At 38.6% G+C, this 23085-nt stretch overlaps 1 protein-coding gene across 4 annotated transcripts in view; it reads right to left on the minus strand.

Annotated features, from left to right (window-relative positions):
- Positions 1-1061: 1061 nt before the first annotated feature.
- Positions 1062-23085, minus strand: part of phkb (phosphorylase kinase, beta) — a 73836-nt gene continuing 51812 nt past the window's right edge. For 2 of the 4 annotated variants that reach the window (XM_053492101.1, XM_053492104.1), the window contains 17 exons: positions 21910-21965; positions 20966-21059; positions 16626-16709; positions 16176-16280; positions 15938-16020; positions 15765-15855; positions 15453-15511; positions 15188-15350; positions 15006-15087; positions 13642-13699; positions 9762-9852; positions 5841-6043; positions 5277-5411; positions 4019-4148; positions 3400-3507; positions 3138-3278; positions 1062-2757 (listed from right to left, as the gene is read on the minus strand). In XM_053492101.1, coding sequence (XP_053348076.1) covers positions 2620-2757; positions 3138-3278; positions 3400-3507; positions 4019-4148; positions 5277-5411; positions 5841-6043; positions 9762-9852; positions 13642-13699; positions 15006-15087; positions 15188-15350; positions 15453-15511; positions 15765-15855; positions 15938-16020; positions 16176-16280; positions 16626-16709; positions 20966-21059; positions 21910-21965 — 1821 coding nt within the window. In that variant the 3' untranslated portion in view covers positions 1062-2619. Of the gene's footprint in view, positions 2758-3137; positions 3279-3399; positions 3508-4018; positions 4149-5276; positions 5412-5840; positions 6044-9761; positions 9853-12106; positions 12198-13641; positions 13700-15005; positions 15088-15187; positions 15351-15452; positions 15512-15764; positions 15856-15937; positions 16021-16175; positions 16281-16625; positions 16710-20965; positions 21060-21909; positions 21966-23085 lie in introns of all 4 variants that reach the window. The other 2 variants (XM_053492103.1, XM_053492102.1) reach the window with 2 other exon arrangements.

Genomic DNA, 23085 nt, shown 5'->3' on the forward strand with positions numbered 1-23085 from the left:
AGGGTGCTGACACTCAGACCTTCAGGATCATACCATTGAGCCCTGCCTGGGGTTTAAACCAACAACCTTTTGACCCAAAAACAATCATCTGACCAGAGGATCCCATACAGGCTGCTGAAGCACAAAAGTAGACAAGCTGTACCTTGATGTACCTTTGATCTACATTGGTGTTTATTTCCATTTCTATTTTAATTTGTGCTCGATCCAAGGTAACTAAAATAAATTGCTAATGCATTTCATGTAACTAGGAGTTGTGTAATAAAGAACTTAAGTGATGTTTGCGTTAGACTGTAGCTTCAGATTCCTGGTCCTGGCTGTCAGGGGTTGAACCCGATGTGGTCTTCTGTCTCAGTGATTTGCTCTGATTTGCGGTTTGGGATGCTTTTTCTGCTTAGCATGGTTGTAAAGACTGATCATTTGAGTTACGGCAGCATTCTAGTGAGCACAAAGCAGTCTGGTCATTCTTCTGTGAGCTCTGAGCAGGTGTACTGGGGCTCCTAATGACAACACGGACGTGTTCAGAGAGAATTTTGGACATTTTTTTGTCTTCCAGCTCACTGGAAATTGTTTCATTTCATTAAACAGGTGTGATACCGCTGCTCTAGAGAACTCTAAATACTGGCAGGAATTATTTTCTGTGTCTGTCATACATACTAGGACTGCTGTATTTTAATGAATTAGTAAGAAACACTTTCAGAAATGTATCCCTTTATTGGGAAAGATGTCAGGGTAGTTTACCTGCTTCTAGCCTGTTTCATATTCAAATTTTCTCACAAAAAATGAATGTGTGGACATTTTGCCATTTTGATCTTGGGTTGCACCCAGTTTTTATTTATATTTTTTTTCTATGTTAATGGGAACATTGAGCTTTTTCTTTAAAAAAAAAAAAAAAAATGTCAAACTTTTGCACTCTTAATTTTTTTTATTTATTGCCTGTTTTGTTTTTTTGTTTCTTGGCAAAGTCATGGATTTCCGTGCTCGCTCACACACACACACACACACACACACACACACACACCAGGTTAATCTCTGAATGAAAAGACCAGAACACGTCATTGTCCATTTCAGATTAGCATTTATTTCTTTTCTATAAGCAGAACATCTGCTCACACACACACAAAATATTTTAACACAGCTTTAATACATTCAATCAAAGCTTTAGGACCAGGAAAGGTCAGCCAAAGCCTTACAAATCCTCTTAAACATAAAACTTTTAATATAACCTTTTACATATTTTTTATATTTTTAAATTAAGTGCCGAACTTCTCATCGTTCCATTCCACATTTGAAACACCATCATGCAACAAACAATGGACGTGAGAATTGAGACGTGAGAAGCTCGGGTATGTACCGTGATCGGTGTGGAGCTCCGTACGGTGGACCAAACGAGACAACATTATACATCTTTTAGAAATGAACAATAATAACATTACAAACAGCACATTAAAGACATTCGGTGTGCTCTAAACTCTCACATGTGATACAAACATTAAAGTATTATGTGAAAATCTGACTGCCATGTACAGTAACCAAAACTACATTCAAAAATAGTCAGAATACGTTCAGCTGTTACTCCTGCGCTTCATTGGATTTTATTTATTTATTTGGGGGAAATATATCTAGCTAGTTAACTCTCCAAATACGTGTAGAGAGTTCAACAATAAAATAACTCTATTAATACATTTAATAATAGTCCTTAATAAATAAACTTCAATATTAATGTTTAATTTTGTCACATTTCATCCACCATATTAAGTCAAATCAAAAACAGACCAGGATGAACATAATACAGTAGATATAAGTAAAAGAAGTAGGCTAAGCGCTTGAGTTACGGGTAGAAATTAAACTAGCGCTGATATTACTCTCTATTCATACAAACAAATTATTTTAACCAGTCATTAAAACTGGTGCCTTCTTTACTAATAACGAATTTTCAGCTTGTCTAAATAATGTTTAGCTCCTGCAGCGACGCCTCAGACTATATTTACTGTAAAGTCATGGAGTGATGACGAACCCTTAGTGAGACGCTAGTTTGCTAGCTATAGTCTATTTAACACCGTTACCTAGCTATCACATACAGTACGATGATGACGATGATTAACAGTTTGCTAACTAGCAGCACCAGAGCCATGTTGGCAAATAGAGCCCATGGAATTGTATCTATGACGCCGGGTGGGCGGGGCTTATTTTTGTAGGGTCAACATTATGGGATGGAGTTCATTTCTGGGACACGTCCTGTTTATCATGCAGTTTCCTGATAATAATAGCACTACTGTATATTGTATAACCGTTATTAACAGCATGACTCGTGTACGGGGTTATCAGAAGTCAAATCGATGAAACCAAAGCGTCATCTGGTGCAAACTGAAAAGGAGCACAGAAGAAGAGGAAGGCGTGGGACGAGAGGGTGAGGAGGTGAAGCAAACACTCGGGCTTTTTAAAAATCAGCATAACAGTTCGGTTTAAAAATGTACAAGAAGGTTGAAGAGGCTCTGCACTCTAAAAATAAACACAGAAAAGATGAACTGAGAAAGAGAAGAACCAGGAGAACGAGAGATAACGAGAGAAAGAGAAGGAAGAGAGAAAAAAGGAAAAAGAAAATAACAAAGTGAATCGTGTTCAGCTGACGGAGCAGGGGTCGTCCTTGCAGGGCTTCACGTCCCCCTGCAGCAGAAGGATCATCACAGCTTTAGTCAGGTAGCTGGAGGTGCCTTTCTTTCCCAACGGAGGAGTGTTATAGAACGCCTCCATCTCCTTCTGTAACATTATTATTATTATTATCATCATCAAATTGACTTGTAAATAATGAATAATTGTAAACTGATTAACGGTTAACTATTAATAACTGACGAAACCAGCATCATGGTGATAATAATGGTGATAATTTTGGTGTGATGATGGTGATGATGATGGTGAGTTTAATGGTGAGGTTAGATGCTTACTGTGGTGTGGTGGTGATGATAGAGGGGGTTGTGGTGAAGATGATGGTGAGAATAATCATTATTTAAATGGTGGTGATGGATGTGAATATGGTGAGGGTGAGGATGGATGTTAATGATGGTGGTAGTGATGAAGATATTGAGGTTGATGGTGATAGTGATGGTGATGAAGATAACCGTGATGGACAGCCCACTCACCTGACTCTGGGCGGTTACGGTTTGTCCTCGATCCTTCTGGAAATCAGCGAAGGCGTCTTTGACCAGCTGATCCAGATCCACCTTCTCCTGAAACTCCAGCTCTGGATTTCTCTCCAGCACCAGTGACACCACCATTAGGAGCTGGGGAGAACCAGTGGAGAACCACATCATGCACACACACACAAACATAACACACACTTTACAGTTAAGTGCTGTAGTTTTTTTTTTTTGCTTATACATGTGCTTTTAACCAGAGCCTCACCTCCACAATGATCTGCCTGTATTCGGGCAGCACGATGTTCTTCAGCGTGTCCTCCACCAGCAGGGAGAAGTTCATCTCGTACATGGTCATATCAGACAGAGTGGGTTGCTGCAGAAGGGAAAATGTTCGTAATATTTTATATAATTATTTGTTATTTTATTTCTATGTTTTACATTTTATATTCTCATCTTCTATATTTTCTAAAGTTTTTCTATATTTTATCGTTATTTTATTTCATTATTTATTTCTTATTGATAATATTGTTTTTTTTAAGGTCACAAGCAGTCACATAAGCATTTAACTGCATAATGTACTGTTTATGTAACAAATACAAATGTAATTTAATTCTGGGACGGCCTGTATATATTTAAGGTAAATACTCAAGAATAAAAGCTAAATCTGCAAAACTGCAGAGTTCAGAAAATTTTCCTTTAAATATCTTTAACAGAGAGCTTTGGATTTGTCTCACACTTTCCCTGATCTGAACTGAAATCCTGGATCCATGAGAAAACATACACATAAATTGAAGTCATTTTAAGATGAGGTCACAGTTAAAAGTGTTGGCAGAATGACGGTTATCTTCCAAATACCCTTTTATATAAAACAGTGGTGGGTTTACCTGAGGCAGGTGAATCCCTCCCACCATGATGCCGTTACTCGTCCTCTCCAGAATCTGCCAAACACGATCGTAAAACCCGAGAGGTGTCCGATTCAGAGATCCATCGATCTGACGCCGATTTAGCCACGACCTGATATTTAAGAGAAAATCACAATAATAATAATAATAATACTAATAATAAACACTTTAAATATAATCAGAAGGTTAGCTAAAGTGCCACTAACACATCATTTACTAGTTGCTGGTTGTTCCAGTGTAGGAAAAACATCAATATTCGTTGCTTTTTCAAAAATACAAAACAGAAGATGATTTGTCGGCCTGCTTGCCACATATAATGGCACCCATTGCAAATTTATAGTTTTTTTTAATCAGCTTTTTTAAGCAAAATCGATCAGATACCCCACGTTGGCAGGAACATCACTCACTCACTCGCAAACTCATTTGCACACTACGGGCAATTCAAGAACGCCATTCAGCCTGACCTGCATATCTACATATACCGGAGTACCCGGAGGAAACCCACCAAGCACGGAGAGAACATGCAAACTCCATGCACACAGAGTCGGGAATCGAACCCGGACCCTGGAGGTGCAAGCCTATTTAATTTTATTTCGGCTATATATCGAGATGTGAAGCAGCGTCTCATTATGACTCAGAACCGCTCAAACCTAAACTCGTGTTAATCTGCTGATTAGAACAGCATCTTGAATAAACAATGACTTGACACACTATTAATTCCTGAAAAGTGTCTGAGAGTAGAACGGTTCCCCCAAAGATTTAAGCGTGTCTTAATCAAACAGACTAAAAGGTCTTGAAAAACACAAGACTGAGCTGATATTTGTTTAGTAAAATTAATTGCTAACCTTTATATAGTTTGAGAAAGTAAATGAATTTCTACCGACATGACACTTTAATCTTATGATGAAATGAAATCAGTGGGGATGGAGCATCAAAGAGCCAGACAGCACCATGTTACAACAGTCAAGAATGTGTGTGTTTTTCTATCTTAAATAAAGAAAAGTGATTTGTAGAGAGTTAAAAAAAAATGAAATAAACCTGCACATCCATAGACTCGATCAAACTTGCACCAGAGCAGAAGAACATCTACAATATTCATTCAAATGTTCAGGATCAAATTGAAATGTCTGGGTTTTCACACAAAGTGTCATGTTGAGGAAAGATCACACGGCAGGAGATAAAAAAAAAAATAATAAAAAAAAACAGTGAGCTTTATATATTTATATATTTTTTCCTTCACCTGCCGGTCTGTTGAGGCTGAAGAACGTCCAACAGCAGCTGTTTGACATCACTAGGTGACATCTGGTAGATGTCCTGAGGCGGCATGTCTCCTGCGCGGATCTTCAGCTCGTGTTTCATGGCTTGGATGATCCACCTGTTTCCAAAAAAAAAAAATATCCAAAGTTACACCATGACTATAAATGTAGAAATTCTTTCTCTGGCTTTTTTATGCTCTTTGCAGGTTATAAACATCCAACCTCATAATGGTGCTAATAAATCTAATCAATTATAAATCACTGCGTGTGATGCGCGTTATAACTAAATAATCAACACCAGGCTGCTGTTACGAAACACGGATGTTGATTATATTTCTATAAATGCGTCTGACAAAGTGTTTTATTCCTCTTATTTTACAGCGATCCAGTTTAATTGTTTTTATATATATATATTTATTTTTTAAGAAGTGGTATACCTACTGTAGGTACAACATTTCTTTTCTAAACAATCAATACCAGTTGGTCATTTTAAAGAATTAATGATTTTTTTTTTAAAGAATTAATTGCATAACGTGTGGGTTTGTCACCCGATGCGGATCTTGAGCATGCCGCTGAACAGCTCGGGGTTGTTAGAGATGATCCAGCCGATGTGGATGACGAGCTCCTGCTGCAGCACGGCCTCTCGCTCGCCGTGTGGACTGCACTTCCTGTAAATAATGTCCTTAATGACGGCCGGAGACAGCGGGTTAGAGATCACCTCCTCGTCGTGTCCAAAAAGACCCAGAGTCACCTGGTGCATCAACAGCAAACAGTCAAGTCTCAAAATCATTAACCTGCGAATAAATACATTATTACATCCATGCTCTGATGTGTCCGAGTTCTCCAAATTAATTCTGCACTCGAACAATAAAACATTCCAGAAGCCAAAAGTTCATATCAGCAGCTGTCTCAGTTTTTTTCCTTCCTGCACTAAGTATTTCTTCTTCATTGGAATAAAACACACCCGCGCATCACTTTAATATTCCACCCCGAGCGCTTTTAATCTCGGCCTCTCGACCTGCAATTTGTCCAAAACAGACAGCAGGTAGATTTGTGAGTATAATAATAATAAAATAAAAAAAACCCGGAAGGTCGTGATCCCTTTTTTATTTCTGTAAGTCTCGTCTCTAAGGCATAAGCACCGCCACGCTGCTCGGCTCAACCCACCGCTGGCCATGTGGACTGACCCATTTTCAGAATAAAACTATGTTTCAGACTATTAAAACATTAAAAAACAGTCTCAGGGACACAATTTATATGCAGATTTCATCCTCCTGGAGATTTAGTTTAATAAATCAGTGCGAGACTGTTGAAGGGAAAAAAAAAAAAAAAAGAGGCCGGCACTGAACCGAACACAGTTAATCTGTGAAGTGGAAAAAAGGTGGAAAAAAAAGACCCAGTTATAGGAGAGAGAGAGCACAGGACCCATCAGAGGATGTACAGTATTACAGTAAATAACACACACATCATATATGTACTGTATATGGGGTGGGACGATGTATCGGTAAGGTCAGGGAATCGCAGTGATTATGATTCATGTTTTCGAAAACTGAAATGTTCCTGTTCTTGCCAGAAAATTAATAATTTTATTATAACTTGATGCAAAAACTGACAAAGAATATTACAATAGAAAACTTAATTTATGATTCACAAAGAAGAAGTAAAATCATAAAGCTTTGAGGAAAGAAAAAGAACCTTTTTTTTACAAGTTAATTTCCATAATAGAAATGTATTTGCACGACCAACTATATTAAAAGCACAGTTTCCATATTAGGCCTCATTTATTACACTCAACACGAGCGGATTTATTTATGATCCATTCACAGGTTATATTTACGCAAGAGCGTGGTGTTCATAAAAACCCAATTAGTTAGGATTAAAGTTTGCGTCCCACATTTCACTGATGAGGTTAGAAGATCAGGAGACTCAATGACGTCGACTCGATCTCAAATCACATACTGTAGTTGTCCATGAGTTACTGTGATTATATAGATACAGTATCACACTCTGGTTTAAATCACACCATGTTGATACAATTTTTTGTGAAATCTGGGAGTCGAGTTGCACCAACTGGACTTCTTTCTCGCTAGGTAGACTACAACTGTGTTCTATTCCAAAATGTACTTCACTGTGTGCTCCCTACTCCCTGTGCAGGGAATGACGGTGAAGGGAACTTCTCTCAAAAAAACTCCACCATTCAACATCACCACCAGCGCAGACGTCACCTTCTCTGTGTGTAACCATGGTAACATAAGAACCTCGGACATTAAATCTTGCATATTTATTGAAACAAAAAGTGATACTATCATAAATCATGTACTACTGAAATGTGTATAACTAAAACAAATTATTTACGAGATGTACTAAGATTTCTTCATTCTACATATTACTAGCCTAAATAATACTAAGGATTTCTTGATTCAAATTTTAATTATTGTGTCCTGTTAATACGTCACCCTCAATAGTGAAGATAATAAATATATTAATCCTTTTTAAGCTCCATTTTTTTCCCACGCAATTTTTTCATTCCCTTTTCTGGTGAAGTGAAGACCTTACGTTCACTCGTTCCCTACACCGTTCACAGTTCCCTTTGAACTGAACATTTTCGCTCCCTGCGGATTGGAATCACATGTAACACGGGTGAACACCCTCTGAAGTGTACTTCAGGCCGATCGGAACGCACCTTAAGAGGTTTTACTTCTCATCCAAGTACACTGTATGGACAAAAGTATTTGTCCAAACCTGTTAATTATTGAATTCAGGTGTTTCAAATCAATCAGGCCCCTTATCTCCAGTGAAGGGGGAAATCTTAATGGTTCAGCATAACAGGACATCTTGGACAACGCTCTGCTTTAATGTAACTTTGTGCTAACAGTTTGGTGAAGACTGTGTCCCAGTGCACAAAGTGAGGACCATAAAGACATGGTTTGATAAGTTTGGTGTGGAAGAACTCGACCGGCCCGAACACAGAGCCCTGACCTCAACCCCATCGAGCACCTTTGGGATTTATTGAAATAGGGATTGTGAGCCAGGCCTTCTCGTCCAACATCACAAATTCCCCCAGAAACACTTTAAAATCTTGTGTACAGCCTTCCAAGAAAGCGGTGGAAGCGGTTAGAACTGCAAAAGGGGAGCCGACTTCATATTGAAGTGTATGTTTATTTGAACACAATGTCATTGCAGGTTTGGCCAAATACTTTTATCCATATAGTGTAGCTTCTTCAGTCTGGGTGAAGTTCTGCCTGAAAAGTCATGTTACATGAACAATGGGGGTGGGGGGTTAAGAAGAAACAGCGATAGAGAGAGATCAGGAAGAGTCGTTAAAGTGTAACGACCAGAGAGAGAGAGAGAGAGTGCTGGAGTCCTGAGGTGTGACGTCTCTGATGGACCTGTGAAGAGGTCTTGATCTTCTTGGGGATGAATGAAAGTGCAGCAGAAACAGTACAGAAGGCAGGTTTAAGACCTCCAGCTTTGTTCAGAGACGGATCGTCCTCTTTCACACCTCTCTCGAAACAAACCTCTCTACCTACTGTAAGAATCAGGAAGTCCAGTTTACACGACTCGACTCCCAGAGAACCTCTTGAGTCTTCACAGACACATTTCTGTAAAACTCACTCGTTTCAGATTAATGTAGACACATATGATTAGCCTTTTAGTTTACGACAAACGTTACAGCATCCTGTAAGAGGGGGAGGAGTTAGGGTGTGGCCAAGGCACTGCAGTGGCCGAGCTGCGTTAGTGGAAGAACTAGAACTAGTGGAAGAAGTGCCACGCACTTCCGTGAGATAAAAAAAAAAATCCTTAGAGAGAGCTTTGTGGGCGTGGCTAGATGTAAATGAAGACGCTTGGTAGTTCATAGCTGATTAGTGTTCATCAACATACAGTATGAAGAGAGGAGAGGATTAGCAAAATGTCGGGGAAACATGGTGTGAAGGTTTATCTGGGTTTAATAAATGAGGCCTAATGCAGGTGCTGAAAATGTGAGATACAGTTTATATGAACTGTATAGTTTAATGAAATACTGAGGGCAGAAGAACGCTGATCAGAAAACTCTAAAGAAATGATTATAACGATCACTAAGCAGAGTGCACACTAATCTCATTGTTTCTGTAATGTCCAGCTGTATTTGTTCATGACCGCACCACCTCCGTCACCGTATCGTCTCACCCCTAACGATAACCAAGCGGCAGTGTTAGCGGTGAGATAAGCTAGGTCAGCCGTGTAGGGTTAGGGTTAGGGTTATAACATGTGGTGAACAGGTTACAATGCTTGTGAACATGCAGTGAAATTGAATAAAATGATCAGTGAACATTAAAATGTTTTTCTTTTTTTTTTCTTTGATTCTTTTTTTAAATATATATATACAAAGTAAAAGAAGCTTTTGTAGCATTTCTATAACTATACATTTTAAAACTTTTTTCTTTCTTTGACTTAGACTTTTTGACCTTTTGTTCTTGGTTCCCACTTACCTGCTTGCCATGCACTAAAACGCTAGTAATACTTGGAGCAAGGCTGTCCACTAGCTTAGTTAAGAGACTGGCAGCGAGACGTACAACGGACCTGGTGAACAGAAACACATCATCCCACACGGGTTAACACTCACAGCCTGACTGCGAACACACAGGAACATCAACAGGCCTTGAAAAAAGCAGTTTTGTTTTTTTGCAACGTCAAGCTCAGGACTTATAAAAGCTTTGATTTACTGTAATGCTACAGGCAGAGACAGCAGCGAACCCACATCCCCCCCCCCCCCCATCAGCATCGACACTACAAACTCTAATACACTTTTTCTTTAAACCTTAAAATGGTTAAATATACATAAGGCTACGACATGACTATACTTTTTGTACGATTGATTTTTATTGGAAGTATAATTAAGAATGCAGTGATTACTATAATTAATAAAGTTAATTTTTAAAATCACATTGATTTGTTGTATTAATTCTGATTGAATTTTTTTATGCAATTTCAATATTTAATCAGAAACTTAATTACGGAAAGTATTTATTCACCTGCAGGACGTTCACAGCCCGCCACACGCTGCTTTATACTTTATTATACTTGCAGTGAAAGTGTTTGAACTAAATTATAAATAAAATAAAAAAAGTCAAAAACATTTTAATTGTTTTTTTTTTTTTTAAATAAAAAAAAAAAAATGAAACTGTTGGGTATGGATATATACACTCAAGATTAGCCTCATCTCTAACTGTGATTAAGTCCTATGAACAAACCTGAACAGATCCTCAGAGTGATTTATTTAATCTCATAAAATAGCTGCAACTCATCTGGTGCGAGAATTATCATCAGGACCTTCAGACAATCCCAAAGCTCCTGAATGTTTTATTATGAGCTTTTATTTCCAGCACTACGACGCCGCACGCTGCCCCTGCGTCCCCCTGTCCCTCCGTCTTCTCGCTCAGCCATGCGTGCATTTCAATAAGCGGCTAAATTAACGAGTGTTCCCTACGCTCCGTGCCTTCACAATGAGCCGTTAGCACTCTCGGGTTTGTCCCTCAGACAGAAAGCGGCGCTGAATGACAAACGTGCAGTGGGAATTCAGGTCCAATTGTTCCTACATCTCGGCAAATTATTCCTTTAAAATCGTACAAAGGACTCCAACATAGATATTTTAATGTTCACTAATTTATTGGGGATTTGTGTTTTTTTTTTTTTTTTTTGTAGTGGACACATACAATCAGAGCTGGGCGATAATCTCAGATTACACACGCTGGATTAGTGCTATTTTTGATTCATTTTTTTCTACATATACAGTTGGATTGTTTATTATCAGTCCAACCAATAAAAAAAAAGGAGGCGGGGATTACTGTATAATTATTTACATAAATAAATCTGGTTTAAAAACTGTACATGTTATACTACTTATTAAAGTACTTATATATTATTATATAATACTTATTTTATATATAATAAATCTCCATACATACACTCTCAGCAGGAGAAGATCTGTCTTGGATAAAAAATTCAGTCTTATTAAGAAAACCAAATTCTAGCTAAATTACTCCTATTTGTTGTCAAATTTGCGTTTTGTTTCTTGCTAAAAGATTGATCTCTTATCTCCCAGCTCTCGATCAGTCTATACACTAAACCACATAATTAATTAAAGGGGAATTAAAGGTGATGTGGTTGGTGGGGGGGGTGAATCTCAACACGACAATGAACACGCTTCACTAAATGATGAGAAATTAAATTGATAGTGAGATTAAAAGAATTTCCTCTTCTACTACGTCTTTAGTTCTTTACTTTACTTCGATTCCTTCACCTTGTGTAGAGTGCACTTCCCTGCATTTTATTATTATAAATATATTTATTTATTATTATTATTACAGAGCTGCCAACACCAAAGAGCAATAATGCACAGTTCCAAAGTAAAGCGCTACAAACCTACACCACATTTATTCAATTAATTTACATTTATTGATATGAATTAAACTTTGATTCAACGTTGTGGAACGACTGAGACTCGAGTTAAATCGAGTTAAAGCCTAAAGGGGCGAGACTTCCTTTATAAAGTTTATTAGGGAACGCCGCCTGGCCCGCTTCACGTGACGCGTAAAGGTTGGCAGGTCTGATATTATTATTATTATTATAATTATTATTATTATTAGCTCCTCGCAATAATCACAAAAGTAAATTAATAATGTAAAATGCATCATCATTATCATCATCATCACAGCTCATCAGTGAAGCGTGCTCTCCTGTTAATGAGAAATCTTGGTGATGTTTCACTCAGAGTTGGACAGAGATATAAAATGAAGCATGCAGAAGCAGTGACACGCCCACCACTGCGCGTTACCTGTTTACCGTGGACCAACAGGGTCGTTATATGAGGAGCTATAGAACTGGCGAACTTCTGAGTAGCGGCAGCCGCGCAACGCACCGCCATCCTACGCCGGGTTAACATGTTTAAACATCAATTCAAATTTACAGCAGAGATAGCGAATGAAATGAAATGACATTAAAAACAACAACAAACAAAAGAAACAAACAAGAGAAGACAAAGTGTTGATGCGTGGAAATATCCTGCTAGTGCCTCAAAACCTTTAGTACGGTGTTATTAATAAGATAAGATTTTCGAGCTTTATCACACTTGAGGCTCTCATTTATTTATTAAACAATAAACAATAAGTTTAAGATTAAATGCTTTGTTGTAAAATAAGATCCAATTCAAAGCTAATGAAATTATTTTAGGTTTATTGATTAATGTCTTTTGAAACATAAATTCATAAATTATTTAAAATTTTAAAGAACTACTGTACTGTTCTAATAATAACAATAATAATAATAATTTATTTATAATGCACTTTATATTTAAAACAAATCTTAAAGTGCTACAAATTATTTCAACCCATTTCTCAATATAAAATTTAAAATCATCCAGTTTTTAGCTTCTTATTGAAACGATCTATTTAATGCTGACTGTATTACTACAAACAATAACAGCTATCAAAATTCAGTTTTTCAAACAAATTATTTTCTTTTTTTAGCATTTCCATTGTAAATCATTCTTTTTTGTTTTATTTCTTTTCAAATTTTTTTGTCATCTCACAGGTTTTGCTTTTTAGCTGGTTTATTCTGACAAAAACTACTCTAACTGTTCTTAATATTTATGTAATACTAATTATTATTATTATTATTATTATTATTAAGATCAGATAAACCTGGGGAAATTTCTAGATTATTCATCTTTTATAAGGATTATTTCTTATGTAAAGAGCTAATAATTAGCTAATGTGTTACTCGGCATGCTAGAGTTTGACAAAAGACTAAATTCATATCTGGATTTCTGTAAACTGAATGGAATCTAGAATAAATATTCAGTGTTTTTACACTTCAGAGATGAAGACAGGAGGGAAATTAGAGATCGTATGTGCACCCCGGACCATCCGGCATGACGACGCCCCTATAGATCCACAAAGCTGTCTTGTGAAGATGTGAAGACATGGTGTGTGTGAAGGACACATTGGAGTGGGAGAACTCGAGTGTCCTGAACAGCTTTGGGATGAACTGGAGCCTCGTCGACATCGTAACATCAGCTCCTGAGCTCACTAACGCTGTTGTACAATGTGTGACTCAACACAAATCCACACTCGCACGCACGCTCACACACGGTACCACGCACTCACACACACGCACGCACACTAAAATATAGTGCAAAACCTTCACAGAAAATAAGAGTGGAGCGCACTATAACAGGAAAAGGGGAAAAAAATCTGGAACGGATTAAATAAATGCGATAGTTGGGGGTGCACATACTTCTTGCAAAAAAGAAGAAGATACTGTTAAGTAGTGTGTGTATGTGTTCTGTAAAGTAAAGAAGTAACATCTGACCAGAGCTTCCGGCTGCCTGCTCTCCTGTAGATTCGCTCCAACTCCGACTTCAGGAACTCTGCAGACGAGACGAGACGAGGTGAGATTATTCCTCTTTTATACCAGAGAGCCGATTGGTCAGACAGTAAAGTTTCCATAGCAACAGCTGGTCGACAGGGACGTGTATCACGAACGCTCCTGCTGAACAGCTGATGTGGTCAAGTGTTAAGTTCAGAGGTGTTTATTCATGGAAGGAGTCTCCAGTGTCAGGGCTCCTGGATCAACTAAATCAATTCATTTAATCCATAACTGAATGTCTAAGGATTATTATTTAGCCTTTATAACTTGATATTTTTTAACTGCTTAATGATTATTTACTGTTATATTTATAACAATAATTATTTTTTAATCACATACATTTTTAAAACAACCACTAATGTGTTCATTTATTCATTCATTAGATTAATTAATACAATTACAGGTAAATGCCCTTATTAGTTTAGTCACCCCTCACTGTTTATCCATCTATGGAGAGAAACACGGACTACAGGTCGTTCCCGTCTGACAAAATTCCTCTCCAGGAGCATGTTTGTAAGTCAGATTTGTTCTAAAGTCAGACAAAGTGAGTTTTTTTTGCTTTGGCGCAAATACACAATGTAAATCATACCAATCCACTCGACTAAATCTGTCCCCTCTCCCCACATCACGTGGCCAAAACTCATAACCGTGCCTAAGGAAATTAATCTCACACGTCAAATGTAACAGTGTCGTCTCTGCACCTTGAAACCGTCAGGGGAATCCCGGACACCATTTTGTCTCAGAGCTGTTTTCCACTGTATTGGACTGTGAACTCTGTTTTGTTAAGGATTCCAAAATGAGGATTATTCACCATCAGGACAGTTTTACAGGACAGTCTATTTCTTTGTACAATACACGTGAGCTACTTCCACAATTTGTTTGCATCTACAAATGTTTGTAGAACAGCTGTCCGTACATATCTGCGGAAATCCGTAACAAGAATGTTCGCAAGTCGGGGACTACCTGTAATCCTTTCTTTTTGTTTAATTATTCACTCCATCCACCTGTCTATGAACAGAAAGAGATTGATGCTTGTCTTTGTCTGTAAAAATGTAGGCAAATTTATTATTTATATGTTTGTTTAATCACTTATATATTTCAAATTAAAATTTTATTCGTCACAGGGTTATATGTTTTGAGATTTTTATTTATTTTAACATTTATTTTTATTTATTTATTGAGATTTTAATTCATTTGTTTTTACATTTACTTATTTACTTATATAAATGCTAATTATTTTATTCTTTAGCTAAACACTATACACATAAATTGTGTGCATGTGTGTCTTTGAGAGAGAGCGAGTGTACCGTCTCTGCTGAAGAAGTCTGGACCTTCCTTCTTCATCAGGACACTAGCGAGCTGGGCCTGGCTGGCGAGACAGTCACAGTCCTGACATGAAACAAACACACACACACACACACACACACTGAATTCACACAGTGAACAAGATGAAGCTATGTAACTTTGATCAGCTTTGTGCGATGCTCACGTTGAACTTCTGCAGGATCTCGTGTGTGGGTTTGTTCCTCCACTCGTCGATGTTGATCTCGGGTTGCTGCTCGAGGTCGGTGGCGTTCGGCGTGCTCGTCTGGCGCTTCACCTTCGAGTGTTTGGGCAGCTCGAGTTCCTCGAAGCTTTTAAACTCGGGAATCCTACAAGCGGGAGAAACACAGATCACAGCCACGGATTAGATTCCACAGAATTATTATTATTATTAATATTATTGTTATTATAAAGATCAGGCTGGTAGTTACTCCGCCTCGTTGATGCGCAGAAAATCCAGCTGCTCAACCACAGCCCCAGAGATCAGAGTCTACACACACACACACACACACACACACACACACATACACATACACATACACACACACACTGTTCAGTGTACCAGTTCCAATTAAATACAAACCAGCTTTGTGGTCATTATCTCAGCTCCTCTCATTTTAATTAATCAATTAAAATGTTTATTTATGTATTCGGGGATTCATTTGGTTGCTTGTTTCTTTTCATTAAAAAAAAGATAAAAAAAGAAAGAAAGAAAAGGAGTAGTTCAGAAGTCTGGAGCTGACCTGAAGCCTGTCGACGTGAACTTTGACCCCTCCGATGTTACCCTTCTTAAACGAAGCCAGCATGTCCAGTACGGGGTTGAAGCGGCTCCCCCTACAGGACACCCAGAGACATGAAAGGCGTTAGAAAAAATAAACGATTCACTGATCGTCATCGGTTATGAAGTAAGTCGTACCTGATGTTATCCTCTCTGATGAGGACGAGGAACAGCGGGCGACCCGGCATCTTCCAGCACAGCTTAATGAACTGTAGGGCGTTCTGTACACACACACACACACACACACACACACACACACACATGTTACATGAATTACATTACCATTTTTGCCTTTTCGCAGAATTAATGTGAATGATTTCTCAAACAGATCACATGACCTGAGATTTCCACCAGGTGTGACATCACAGCAGCTCACCTTGATGTCGTCGATCAGCAGCATGACATCCTGAGACAAGTAGAAGTCACTGAGGTCAAAAACGATGGGGTAACACACCACGGTCTTCCCCAGGATGCGATAAATCTGAAAGATGTTCCACAAAATGTTAAGTTATAAAAGCAGCAAAAAAAAAATATTATCTATTTAATCCAGAATTAATAAATGTACATACATTTTCAAATTATAAAACATTCCAATGTCCATCATTAACAGCTTGATACCATCAAGATAAAGATCAAGAGAGCATTACAATGTTACCATAGCAACCTGAGTTTAGTGAACAGGTTTTGTTTTTCTTATTTTGTGGTTGAGACTGGTCCAAAGCTGTGACGCAAAGTAAACTCAGTTCTCCAATCCATTTTTATTATTTGTTTTAAAATTTTGAGTGTGTGTGTGTGAGTGAGTAAGTGTGCGCGCGTGTGTTCTTACCTTACAGGTCCCGATGCAGCCCACCGGCCTCTCTGGACGTCCGCTTAGACCGAGCTTCTTATTGATGGCCAAGAAACGATACGCCTGAAAACACACATCCTCGGAGTGTGAAAGCTCAGCAAAACACACACACACACACACACACACACACACACTCACAGCACAAACTACTTGTATATAGAAATCAATATGAGTGTACAACGCAGCACACACATACACACAGAGAGGAATTTTGTATGTATTATACACTCCATTACATGGTGGTTAATATGGGGAAAAGGATTAAACCCTGTAACAGACTGCTCAACCAAACGGCTACAAGTATTTAAAATCATTATTTCAATATGTAATAATTGTCTACAACTTGTTCCAGGGATTACTAAATCAATAAATGTTTGTGACATAAAACAGACATAAAGATTCTTCCAGTTTTCAAATTATAGCTATCAAAGCCAGACGTCTCATTCAGTATAATGTGGGTCTCTGTGTGTGTACGCATATGTGTGTGTGTGTGTGTGTGTGTGTTGGGGGGTAAGAATATAAAATATTTGTTTGTTATTTAAATTCTAATGTCTCTGGAAAAAGCTTACAGAGAATTAAAAATTCATCAACTGTATATTAAAAGTAAAACCATTCTGAATAGGTGCTTCTATAATTACCTTAAACAGGCATCTCTACCATCCGGTAGACATTCAGAATGACTAATCTAAAGCATGAATTTAAAAGAAAAAACAAAACTAGGACATTTTGTTGTTTGGTTTTCCATCAGTTAATTAAGCTAAGTTTGTTTTTCTTGCATTTTTTGCCTGTTAAGGGGGTTAAAGGCGACGTCCACTAGATGGCACATCGGAGCAAAATATCCCTGCCCACCCCATCGCCAATAAGAGCTGTGAAATGTTCAGTGATTTAATACATGACAACGTTCAACACACTGACAAGCTGGTTTAAGTGCTGTTAAAGCTTTCTGCTGTTTGTTCGTGATTATGCTCTTATTGTGGGGCAGGGCATTTTCATATTTGGCTCCAAAGCTTTGGAATAGCCTTCCAGACACTGTTCGGGGAGCAGACACGGTTTCCCAATTCAAAAGTAGGCTCAAGACGCATCTCTTCCATCTGGCATACGCGTAACTCATCCCATAACCTCATATTCCAGTACACCTATCCTGAATGGCAACTATGCTAATTCTCTCCATCTTTTCTGTATTTTTCTACCCATCCTAAGACATCTGGAGATTGTGCCAGCTTCAGTAGACAAAGGCCAACCCTGCGAGGTTTCTGAGGCATCCAGAGAAGGACCAGCTCCAGCTAGATTCTGCTTTATGATGGCTGGAGCTACACATCCTGCTCCTGTGCTTCCAGTGATCCAGACCCCATCTGCCCTCTGCACCTACTGCTGAACTGAATCTACACAACTTCTGATATATTGAACTTTCACCTGCACAACACACATGATGTTATTTCTATCTGTTATCACCCAGATGAGGATGGGTTCCCTGTTGAGTCTGGTTCCTCTCAAGGTTTCTTCCTATTGCCATCTCAGGGAGTTTTTCCTTGCCACTGTCGCCGTCACCCTTGGCTTGCTCATCAGAGACATTTCATTCATCATTCATTCATTTCATTATTATCTAGACACATTTTTCTCACACATACACACTTCCAAATATTTTCTTTTCTTTTCTTTTCTAAAAAAAAAAAAAAAATCTTTAATTTTTTTTTGTGAAGCTGCTTTGGGACAATGACCATTGTTAAAAGCGCTATATAAATAAAATTGAATTGAATTGAATTTCCTAAATCAAAAGCCCTGGTGTTATGTTCAAACACCGTAACTAATCGTGAACTTTGGAAGATCAGAAGATTTTCCTCTAATGTGAACTCATATAGGAAGAGCCCCTCCCTCTGGCTTGTTGCTCAGCTCTGCTGTGCCCTGGGGGCGTGGCTCAACAGTAGCGCATTTACATAGACACTGAAATGGTGCGTTTGGAGGACGAGTGAAACACACACACACACACACACACACACACACACACACACACACACACACACTTTGGAGAGGGAGATCTGAGACCCTGTTATCTCATTACATAGATAGTCAAATAGGTGGCTTTTAAAATCCCTCTCTTTCTCTCTCTCTCTCTCTCTCTCTCCTAAGTGCTCATGTTTACTCGCACTGATATCATTCATATCAATGGCACAGCAGGTATCTTGTCTTTCTTTCCATCTCAGTTGCATACTGCTCCTCTGCCTGTTACACCCCGTAAAGAAAGAACACAAAAAGCAAGGAAAGAAAAAAGGGCAGAAAACCCAGAGAAATGGATAAATAGAGAGAGAGCAAGAGAGAGAGAGAGACGGCAAAGGGGACGAGAGCGACTCAGTCTGAGCCACACTGCTGTATAAAATCTACATTCTGTCGTCATATCTCTGCAGGGAAACCTCTGTGTGTGTGTGTGTGTGTGTGTGTGTTGCTCGATGTGTACGCTGTCAGAATTTGTAATGTTATTAGAGGACCACTAGATGGAGCTGTGTGTCTCTGGGAAGTTCGGCTTGGCACGACATCACACACAGACACACACAACCCTTTGTTGTACAAAAACTGGCAAGAAAAGCACAACACACACACCTGTGTGTGTGTGTGTGAAAATGATGCAATATAGCAGAGTGGTGTGTATAGAGAGAAGCAGCAATGTGGATCTGAGTAAGATAGATAGGATAGATAGACTTGTCTAGACAGGTGGGTGTGTCTAAGCGAGATGGGTGGGGACATCTTAGGGTGGAGCATGTGCCTCAGAGTGGGGTGTGGCCTAGGTTAGAGAGATACAGATGTGGGTGTGTCCTTTAATGGGACAAGGGCTTATAAATGTGGATATTTTATTATACTCTTTATTATTGGGAATGTGCACCTTGAAAAATGGTGGTGGAGTTGGACAGAGGGGTGTGTCTTTAAATGGGTGTAGGTGTGTCGAGGAATGGGACGGGCGTGGGGATATTTCTTTAAGTTGGACAGGTGACTGGGGCAGACGAGGGTGAATTTTGGACTGGAATGGGTGCGAGTCTGTCTGAGTGTATAAGTATGGAAGTGTGTTTGAGCGGAACAGGTGTGTGTGGGACAGGTGTGGGTGTGTGTGGGACAGGTGTGGACGTCCCTGTGACCTGCGCTTGCCTATGAGTGGAACAGACGTGTTCGTGTCTGAGTGGGACAATTTTAAACGGTTTTCCCCTTAAACACAAGAATGAGACAAATGTCCCCACTGAACTCTGCGAGTGTGTGTATCCTCAGTCTCCGCAGTGAGGAGGTGAAGTGAGTTGGAGTGAAGGAACTCTGACTCCTAAAGACTGGTGATTCATGCTGAGGATCGAGCGGATAATTAGCAGGCTAATGTGCTGGATAATCATTAGCCTGGATTCCAGGCGTTGACGTACAGCCTGCTATCGGAATATCTGACTGCACGTCTTTCCCGATAAAAATGAACAGACTCTATTTCCAGCTCTCCATCAGACCTCCCACTGCACCACTCACTGTCGCGCCAGTTCCTCATCCGGTCACTCAATCACTTCTTACTTTCACAGACACACATCACACATGATGCACCCTGTTTTATTCTGGATCGTGATTGGTCAGAACGTTCTGACATTATTTTGTTTAGTTTCAGCAGCTAAAAAATGTAAAATAAATAAAATAATCACATTTATTTAACGAAAAGCACTAATACGAAACCGTTCCAAGAGTAAAAGCTCATTTACACGGAAATGATTTTGAAAAAAAAAAGCAACAAAACTACATTAACATGTTGGTTGGCGTGTTTGGTGAAAGTTCATCAGATTCACAAGTTTGTACGCGGACTACTCTTCAATTTAACATTTCAATTTAAAAGTTAATGCAACATGTCAATGATTCAGATGAAACATGTGCACTCCATGAACTTACTTTTATTCAATACTAATGAGCTGCTCCCTTTTTACCCCTTTGTTGAAGTGCATTGTTCGAGCTAATCGGAACCCAGTGAACGGGAATTCTTTCAAACCAAGACCCAGGAGTCAAGCTTAAGGCGGAGCTATGCAACTTCCCTCCACCGTTCTTTTATACTAGAATTGGAATGACATCATATTTAAACACATCAATGTTCGATCACATTCATGGAGAAAAATGGAACAACAGGGAAAAAAAAAAGGGGCCGAGGGTTCTTCTTATATATTGTCACACACGAGACCCATGTGACTGTCCAAAAACAATAATGTAATAATCATACACGAGACCCTAGTGCTTTTACCAGGTAAATTACTTTTATGATAGTTTAATGTGTGTGTGTGTGGATCATGTGACTGTATTATTTATTGCTGAATTACCTTTACAAGCTCCTGCTGAGGCCAAATCTGAATGGGCTCCACCTGCTGTGGGGTCTGAGTCTGAATACCGTACGTGTTGAGGAAAACCTGCAACCTAACAAACACACACATGTTTAAGCTCGAAATATGACCATGATTGTCATTGTACAACAGTTTGTTCCGACCGAGTAGTCTGATTGGACAAGAGACTGACCCTGACCGCGTCCCAGGTGTTGTATGATGGTTAATTACACTAACTGTGGGTCTCGGCGTGGAACACACATCTGATACCGTTATGTCGTCATAAACAACACACTGTCTCTGCAGTAATCACTTCTAACTTGTTCTGAATCGCATCAGAACCGTCCGTGTTGTTCTCTTCAAGGCTAACGACAGCTACAAACCCAACTAGCTTCTAAAACAAATGCCAAATCCCTAGGTGTCGTTAAAGGAGGACGACGTCGCGGCTAAAAACTATCAGCAGAATTTTCTAGAAACTGCGAATTAAGAATATTTTGATCAGCTAACATTTGTTTTTGTCCACATTCCTTCCCTTTTTATTATTGAAAAAAAATTATTATTCTTTTATTTATTTTAATGAAAAAAGAATGACTTTGTTCATGCTTAAATGTCCTGCGGTGGCAATTTATTCATATTTGGCTTCATGAATATTTGATTTCCAGTCTTTGTATTTAAAAGCAGAAACAATAAAAATTAGTCAATATTTTATTTTATAATGAATTATTTACCTGTTTGGAGTGCGCCAAGAAAGAAAAACAAACAAAAATGCATAAAAATGTTTTTACACATTAAAAGACATTAACACAAAGTACCCAAAACTGTATTGTACAGGCTGTTCATTTCTAAAGGGGTGCCAAAATTTTTACAAAAAAAGAAAAAAAAGAGACAAGAATAGCAGAGATGTAAAGAAAGTGCAAGAAAACGCATCAGACAGATGGCTGTACCTCTGACTCTCGGCGATCAGTGCCACATGGATCACCACATCGTTCTCGATGGGACCCTGCGGAGAACAACAACACACTCATCAGATTTTCTCTCTCTCTCTCTCTCTCTCTCTCTCTCTCAGCTGAGCGCGGTGATGATGGAGAGAACAGCAAACATTTTTTTGTTCTTTCCTGAGGGATAAAACACCGTCTGTGACATTTCAGAGCTCGCCAACATCACCACCACAACCGGGGACGCAATAAAGAAGAAAGCATCAAAGAAAGAAAGAGAGAAAGAAGGGAACAGGAGACAAGCGGAGGGTGAAAATGGAGTGAAAGGGATGATAAAGAAGCCCTCATTTCGGCTCATTAGAGCTCGCAGACGAGGTTCATTTCAGTACCATAATGAGCTGCTGATTGGTCGGTCTGCGTCTGAGGGTCTGACAAACAGCTTTAAAAAAAAAGGGAAAAATCTGGGACAAAATATAACGTGAAAAAAAAAAAATATCGAAATGTCCGTGTGGTTTACTTGAGAGCCGACAAACATTAGTATTGCGCAAACCGCTCATTTATATCCTTACACAAATCCATGGGGAATAATTTAGACGTTCAGCAAGCATGCTAAACCGGTGGCTAAAAATCTCCAATCTTTTGTTCTTTGCTAATGAGAGTGTGTTAGCATAAATTAGCTAACATTACAAAATTATAAAGGTTTATAATATTAACAAGCTGCACAGAAATAAGACTTTTTAAGTTTATATCATTCACAGCTAGCTAGGAGGTAACAGTAGCTAATATCTAGACGTTCATAATCTTTACTGCTAAAGCTAGTGAGCTAGCTAACAGACGTCTGATTGAGCGTCAGGACTGGATGATCAAATACATTTGGACATTTATTTAACAGATTAAAATATGCTAATACATAATCAGTAGTTAAAATGCTAACGGTATTTCTGTTATCGGACCTTGATCATGTGTAGCTAACATGCTAATAATGTTTGCTCTTTCTTTATCTCTCTCTCTTTCTCTCACATACACAGAAAAATTTCTGCCAGATTAGCTCCAGTTAGCTAATGTTAGGAAAGAATGATAATATTTATCACTATAACTTTAGAAGAAAATCTCAGAATATTAGAAATTTCCTTGCATGAGTCAGTAAATAATATTTTAAATCAAATGAATTTTATATATTGAATA

Source organism: Clarias gariepinus, chromosome 3 (assembly GCF_024256425.1).
Source record: "Clarias gariepinus isolate MV-2021 ecotype Netherlands chromosome 3, CGAR_prim_01v2, whole genome shotgun sequence".
Taxonomy (NCBI): domain Eukaryota; kingdom Metazoa; phylum Chordata; class Actinopteri; order Siluriformes; family Clariidae; genus Clarias; species Clarias gariepinus.